The sequence below is a fragment of the Maylandia zebra genome, linkage group LG8, assembly GCF_041146795.1.
Source record: "Maylandia zebra isolate NMK-2024a linkage group LG8, Mzebra_GT3a, whole genome shotgun sequence".
NCBI classification, from domain to species: domain Eukaryota; kingdom Metazoa; phylum Chordata; class Actinopteri; order Cichliformes; family Cichlidae; genus Maylandia; species Maylandia zebra.
In genome coordinates this window covers 19,225,179-19,233,017 of record NC_135174.1, presented here as the reverse complement: position 1 = coordinate 19,233,017, position 7,839 = coordinate 19,225,179, and the positions used below count along the sequence as shown (strand labels likewise).

The following is a 7,839-nucleotide window of genomic DNA, read 5'->3' as shown; positions in this document are numbered from 1 at the left end:
AAGGTGTCGTGATCTCTAGAAGTGACAAGGTTTTGCAAAAGAAATAAATAAAAATGAAAATACATATCACATAAACCATAAATGACAAGGAAATAACCATCAACCTTGGTATTTGATCGCTAAGTAGACAAATGGAGCAGTAAGTGTCCAAGCCTGTCTCGGCGAATACCTTGCATGCTTGTCTCCAGCCGACCACATGACGCTAATTCCTGACTGAAGCGCTCCTCCTGTGCAGCCCTAATCCTGCCTGTGAAATGTGACAAGATCATTCTTAAGGCCTACTTTAGTCTGAATAATCTGCCCATCACAGACATTCATCCCAACCTGCACAGTGCCTCCAGCATCATAACACGCTACCTGTATGTTTTCACCATGACTTAGGCGCCATAAATTAAATCTACACGAGCAAAATGTCGGTGTATGTCCATGTGGACATTTTACATTGATTGCACTGCAAACATTATGAACAGTGTCCAGAAGATTTACTGCAAATGATCAATTAATTGCGTCAAAACACAACAGGAATTCTTAAGTCATGATAAACAATTCATTAAGCTCTTTTTTGGTTTGTTTGTTTGTTTTATATCCTTGCAAATGCATTAATATCTTGATTTTTGGAAATGGTGATCCGACAAACAAGAAATTCGTCAAAATAAATAAGCCCGACCAAGTTGCGTGCCATAATCTCACGAGTGCTTTCCTTGTTTTCTTACAGCTAATAAAGTACAGTACAGTGGATCTCACAGGCGCTTCTTGAAGTTTCCACAAAGTTCTGTACCAATAATATGGCAGCTGTCAGATTGAATTGAGCGACTGGTTCCCGACGCTAACGTGAAGGTTAGGTGAAGTTAACTCTTCTTTACAGCATGACTACAAGCTGCCAGGAGCCTCACCTTCCCGATGGCAAGTGGACGACAGCATATAATCTCCACGGGCTTTACTTTCTACTCCTGACCAGCTTTAACTAATTGAGAAGACAAAGTGAAAAAGACCCTTCACTGCCACGATCTTGGCTGCACCTCAACTTTTCTAACTCTCTCAGTCATGCTGCGCTCCTGTCATCTGACTTCCGGCGAGACGGCATAAGTTCTTCGTGTCAGCTCCGAGTTGAGAGCTTGCAAATGAAGTCAACGCTGCAGTATTTGACACTCAGATTGGGGCGTGTGTGTGGGTGGGTGGGGGCGAGGAAAATATCTTGGGTGTAGTCAAGGGGAATGGGTATGACTTCTAAGTATCTGAAATGTCCTGTCTTAAACACATAATATCCGTAATACTTCCTGACACATTCGCCTATAACCTCTTATTCTGTGCCAGCTTCTGTGGGTCCCTTTTTTCTCTCTCTGAGCATAGAAGAAAAGCAGTCTATTTTCTTGTCATATTTGCTTGAAAGGGGACTCTCAACTTGGAGTCTAATTTCCTGCACTTTAAAGACAGTCCACATGCAAGGTGCATTACCATGCTATCAAGGTGATGGGAGCAATTTCAAACTGTCAGTCAGTCATGGAAATATCAGAGAGACTTAATGTCTAGTGCAACCTGTCAAAGGCTCCTGTGAAGAGGTGGAGAGCATAATCTGAGTTTTATTCACTCAGTACCATTTACTTGTCAGTGTGGCTCTCTGTTTCACTCTAGATGGTAGCTCATAAGGAGATGGGGATATAATATGCCCATATGTATAGAAATATATATGTATAGAAAGTGGGAGAGAGCTACTTAAATGAAGAGGTCACTATGGCAGGTTTAAAAATGTATAAGAAGACCAAAGACAAAGAAGGAAAATGTAGAGCTGCTGCATATCAACAGAGAGCACTTATGTACCAAGTACCATAGCTTCAGCCCGAGTATAAAACTGCTCCATCTCGTATGATCTTACAGCGCTTGCTTCGCAGACAGCAGTTAGTTAAGGCTGTTAATTTCCCGATAGACGCACCACTCTGGGTGACACACTGGGGCTGTACTTAACCATTATTAATGTGACAGGCCTCACTGCAAAGCAAATCAATTAAACAGGAGCAATCACCATAGTCTGGATAACGGCCCTTTTAAGGCTGTTTTCATGTGACAAGGAGGTCCTCGATCCAGGCCTCTGCGCCGAGACCTGACAGGTCAAGAAAGCGGCATGAAACAATAGCACCTTCTAACCATCATCTCCCCTTTTTACCTGTCAGATCCAGTCGGCCTGTCTGGCTGCTGACGCGGCGTGCCCTGCGCTGCCTGCCACAAGGTGAATTTTCATGTCATGTCGGGGGAATTTCTTATTCCATTTGCTCGACATTATAATGCCGCATTTATCGACCATATCCTCTTTTTGAAAGCTATATGTCAGGGCGCCTGAGTTTTTGTCATTTTTTTCCAACAGATTCAGTTACTTGTCCCTCGTAATTAGCTCAATGTACACGTGCAAGCATAAAGGGAGCGTAATACCAAAAGTGGAGCACGCACTTACTTTAGCGCTTTTCGGGCGATTCTTTCGCTTGTGATCTCTGAAGTGTCTGAAAGGGTGGAAGGAAAGCTGCTTTCAAAAAAACACCACTTTTTACACTTCCTCACGATGTTGGTTGTCATTCCATTTTTTTTTATAAAAAGACAAAAAATTATATAAAACCAGCTGAAATATATTACAAGCATGCTTTTGTCTAATCAACCCTGTTGTGGAGACTATCCATCAGCCCGCAAAACTGAATTATGCAATACCCATTATATAATTATACATTATACAATACAGTCATGATAGAAGCTCCTGACAGGGTGACCCTAATTGCCATTGTTTTCCATTTTTAATAATCCCCAGAGATAAATTGTCAAGTCGTCTCCAGTGCTTCAGCACAGAAAAACCACCACCTGAAAATAAAACGAAGACTAAAAGCTAAACTAAAAACACAAAAAGTGCCACAAAGAGGACAGAGGAAAGTCTTCACCTCTGATCTCGCTTATTTTACTTCCACATGAATCCTCAATAAAAAATATTTTGATGGGCAAAATGTAGAACCGAATAAAAATTGTCAAAGCGATGTGAAAGATGCATTTCTTTGTATTTTCTTTGCCCATTAAGGCAAAAGATAAGCGTGGTTAACAGAACAGAACTCAGAAAAATAGAAAAGCTGTTTCTAAGGATCATTACTGAATGTGTGTTTTTAAAACACATGGATTAAATATCTAATTTCAGATGATAAATTAGGGCTATGTTTTTGGATATTTTTAATAAAGGCCAGAGAAGATGCTTTAATGAAGAAATGGATGCAAAAAGAACTGGGTGAATTAAACCTGATTTCTTTCTTTTTTTTATTTGCAGAACTTAAAGTTCAGACATTTTTGCTGAATTCATTATTAAATGTGAGCTGGAGGGAACTTTTGTAGAAGAAAACGTGAATTAATCCTTTAAAAAAATAAACAAACCCTTAATATTTAATAGTAAAGCCCAGAGATGTGCTTTCTTTCGGTGTAATCACCAACTAGAGGTACCCAGCCCTGCTTGTAAACGTTTGTATTTGCATGGATTCCGGGTGATTCATAAATGTGTCCTTGTGTGAAATACTAGCGGGAGATTTCAAGCTTTCTGTTTCAAAGTAATGAATTGCGGCGACGGAAAAAAAAGTGAAGCCATTTAAGGATAAAGCCGAGAATTTGGTGTCTGCCGCTGCGAGCCATCCATCACGTCCACAATAAAGGAGCTTTTGCCTGACGTTCGAAATTTATGGTCGCCCTTCTCTGCCCTAATAACTCAAAGCGCTGTGTCAGAGCCTGACAGCCGTTGCCGAAAACAGCACCCCTTTTATCAATCAAAAAACACTTGCATATGTTTAACTTTCGCCTGATCAGCAAGACATTTATAGGCTATTGAGTAATAAGATAAGTGGGTCTATTTCGATGGGAAGAAATGTGGACGCTTTAATGATTAATGGCAGCCACAAGAGAGTTTTTTAAGCGCTCTTGGAACAAAAAAGAAGGATTTTTGGCATGAGTGCGGAGGAAATGTGGAGGTGTATTTTTTAATTTCCTACACCCAGAAAAAAATATATAATAATGATAATCACTTGGAAAAATTACATGCTATTAAATCAGTGTCTGTAGCAGAATTACAGCGCCATATAAAAATACCTTGGAGCTTATCTCCAATTAAACAAATTGCTGTTTTTAGTTTGACCAGACCAGGCGGTGTAAAGCGGCCCTGTGCGGTGATGGAGCGGTTAGGGGAGATAATACAACACGTATTATCTGCCCTTCTCGTGGATTCACTTTACAGCTTTTGACCTGAGCATGGCTGAGAAGAGGCAAAAAATAAATAAATAAATAAAATAAATCTGCAGACAGTTGACTGGCAGGACAGGGAACTGACAGATGACAGGCTGTGATTGAGGGAGAAAGTTGCCGAACATGTGAAACATGGCGATAGATGTCGCACACTGTAGGCAGGGGATGTGACCTTACAAGTCCCTCGCTTGATTACTTTTTATTGTTTTGAGTAACTGGGTCCAAAGACCGTCTCCTTTATTAACTGCAGTCTAGTTATGCAAAGAAGATGCAGATTTTAGCCGCAGGCGATAGTTTGTCCACTCCTACTCTCTTCTTTTAGGGGAAATAAATGTCGGCTGTACAAACGTTTCAAAACAAATCTTTTCATAATCTTTGTCATCTTTATTCCCTGGTTTCCCCCCCCCCCCCCCCCCCAAAAAAAACCCCCACACAGGATGCAGGTGCAGCGCATGCGTCAAAGTGCCAATTACGCAAAAGGCGCGTGTAAAGTCTGGAAATTAAAAGCGCTCGGAGTGGGTGAAATATGAAACAGACACCCGTGTGAGCAGGAAACGTCACATTACCTCGACCCTCTGATCACATCGGCATCTCTTTTTGATTGGGGGGCTGCACGGGCAGCAATCCGCGGACTGATTCAGATGCTGCTAGTGAGGAGGCGGAGTGATCCCTCCTGCCCGCAACCCACGTAAACCGTGCCCGCTCTCGGACCCACAGCCACAGTGTTAGAGCGACGCCGGAGATGAAGCAACGAGGCTGAGAAGCGCACGGATTCTGCTCACACACTCCGCGTCTCTTCCGAGGATTTAACTGTGATTTTCTTTTATTTCTGGCAGCGGCTCCAACCGTCAGACGTTTTGAGTGCTGGCTTGCTTAACCCTACCCATGGCATTTTTCAACCATTTATAGGAGAATTGGGTCATGATCACATCGCCCACGGTCTCTGTCCTGAGAAATAGCACAAATCTAGCGTGGGAGAGCGGCTCCTCGGGGGAGAAGGGAGCAGTGAAGATAAGCCAACTATCCGTCCACAACTCCGTCTCTCCCGCAGACCCTACTCGACAAGCCAGTCGTCTTCCCATAAAGGTTTTGAAAATGCTTACGGCACGGGCAGGACACATTTTACACCCGGAGTACCTACAGCCGTTACCGTCCACTCCTGTCAGTCCCATCGAGGTAAGCGCTACAGCGGTTAAAATAAAACACGTTGTTTTTATTCGCTTATTCTCAAACTACTGCGTGTTCACTCCGAAATTGCAGGACACCAGAGCTCCCGACACGACACGAGTGGACAAACTGTGGTCAAGATTTGTATTTAGGCTATGTGTTGAAATACAGTAATAAACTGTACTCTCGATGTTCTACTCACTTCAGACTTTAACGACCCTTTTATGCAAACTGATGCCAATATTTTGAATGTCATTCCGTCGTGTTGTACAATCTTATCTTCCACCTAATGTAGATCAGCTACGTGTGTGCGCCTTCCTCCTTTACATACCTATTATGCTGAGTTGTTTTGAGTTTCATCCCGAGATAACTTTATGCGCAGTGCGTAAAATGCGCGAAACGGACATATGTGACTATTTATCGCAAAATATTACATGTACGTGTGAGTGTTTTCCTGAATTTTTTAACGTTGTGTTTGTTTCAAATTCTCAGCTGGATGCCAAGAAGAGTCCGCTGGCCCTTCTGGCCCAAACGTGCTCTCAGATCGGCAAACCGGATCCGCCGTCCTCCTCCAAGCTGTCCTCTGTAACCTCCAATGGATCTAGCGACAAGGAGGCCAAATCCGGCCCGCTGAAGATGAGCGACATCGGAGCCGACGACAAATCGAGCTTCAAACCTTACTCAAAATCATCAGAGAAGAAGGACTCGAGCAGCAGCCTCAGTGGAGATAAAAACAGTTTCCGAGTGCCTAGCGCCACCTGCCAGCCGTTCACCCCCAGGACAGGCAGCCCCGGCTCCTGCACCTCCGTTTCTCCTCTGCCATCTGAAGGCAAAGCGGGGGACAAGGAGGAAAAGAAGGAGTCTGATAGCAATAAAAGCACTATGACGGAGAGCAACGGCAGCCACGGGATAAGTGGGATTACCTCTGACGGCAACCAGCAACAAGAAAACACATCTGGATCCAAGGCTGTTACATCAGACTCCATATCTGTAACCTCGTCATCATCATCCGTCCTCGGCTCCGGGCTGGTGGCCCCTGTCTCCCCCTATAAGCCCGGTCATACAGTTTTTCCTTTACCACCTGCTGGTATTTCCTATCCTGGAAGTTTAGCCGGTGCATATGCGGGTTATCCGCAGCCGTTTCTCCCTCATGGAATGACCCTTGACCCCACCAAATCCAGCAGCCAGCTTTTAAGCGCACAGTTTGCTGCTGCCAGCTCGCTGGGATGCAGCAAAGCGGGAACGAGCCCCTTAGCTGGAGCATCCCCACCGTCTCTAATGTCTGCTAGTCTGTGTCGAGACCCCTACTGCCTGAGTTACCACTGCACGAGCCATTTGTCCGGCGCAGCCAGCGCTAACTGCGCACATGACTCTGCGGCAGCTGCGGCAGCTGCCTCGGCGCTCAAGTCTGGATACCCGCTCATGTACCCGACGCACCCGTTACACGGCGTGCATTCCACGACCCCTTCTTTCAGCGGACATCCCTTATATCCTTACGGGTTTATGCTGCCCAACGACCCCCTGCCGCACGTGTGCAACTGGGTGTCGGCGAACGGACCTTGCGATAAGCGCTTTTCATCCTCCGAGGAGCTCCTCAGCCACTTGCGGACTCACACGGCCTTTGCCGGCACGGAGAAGTTGATATCTGGGTACCCGGGGTCGTCTTCTCTTGCTAACGCTGCTGCTGCTGCTGCTATGGCTTGTCACATGCACATGCCTCCAAACGGAAGCCCGAGCAGCCCGAGCACGCTGGCCCTCAGGGGCCCTCACCACCCCCTCGGACTCAGCAGTCGCTACCACCCGTATTCAAAGAGCCCCCTGCCCACTCCCGGGGCCCCGGTGCCCGTGCCCGCGGCTACCGGACCATATTACTCCCCGTACGCCTTGTATGGACAAAGACTGACGACAGCATCGGCCTTAGGATATCAGTAGTGACAGAGAATTACACATTTATAAAGGAGATTTAGGCCCAATGAGTTTTATATTGTACTTAATGCAGGGATTGGATCCAGGTGGGGATCAGTGTATTTATTTGCGATAGCTTCAAGCGTGACTAAAATAAAAAATAATTATAATATAAAATTTCAAAAGACTCAATGTGCATTATTTTTACACAGGAGAAAAGCGTCTTTGCAAGTTAAATAAAGTTAGGACCCTTTTTCTTTCTTTTGAGTAATGTGGAGTTTATTGTTTATTTGATTTATTGTGACTGGTGGGGTTTTGTAAAGCAAAAAGTTATTTTAAAATGTGCCTTACTCAGAGGGATTAGGGGGCTGCCAGAGCTGAGTGCGTGACGGAGTGATGGACGTGGAAAATCAATCAGAGCAGTTTCTTACAGAACTGCCATCGATTTATTTTATTTTATTTATTTATTTTTGGGGGGGAGAGATAAACGTTTCATGAGGGTGTTTGATTTACCTG

General features: G+C 44.7%; 1 protein-coding gene across 1 annotated transcript; it reads left to right on the top strand.

The window, feature by feature from the left end:
- The first annotated feature begins 4,775 nt into the window (after window positions 1-4,775).
- LOC101463964 (zinc finger protein 503) lies at window positions 4,776-7,502 on the top strand. The gene is made up of 2 exons (XM_004561266.4): window positions 4,776-5,427; window positions 5,911-7,502. The coding sequence occupies exons 1-2, from the start codon at window positions 5,173-5,175 to the stop codon at window positions 7,348-7,350; spliced, it is 1,695 nt and encodes a 564-aa protein (XP_004561323.1). The 5' UTR covers window positions 4,776-5,172; the 3' UTR covers window positions 7,351-7,502.
- The last annotated feature ends 337 nt before the right edge of the window (window positions 7,503-7,839 follow it).

Bases quoted from the DNA above. Each gene is read 5' to 3' on its own strand.
- LOC101463964 (XM_004561266.4), top strand. From the start codon at position 5,173: ATGATCACATCGCCCACGGTCTCTGTCCTGAGAAATAGCACAAATCTA. The intron at 5,428-5,910 runs GTAAGCGCTACA...TCAAATTCTCAG, and splicing joins CTCCTGTCAGTCCCATCGAG to CTGGATGCCAAGAAGAGTCC.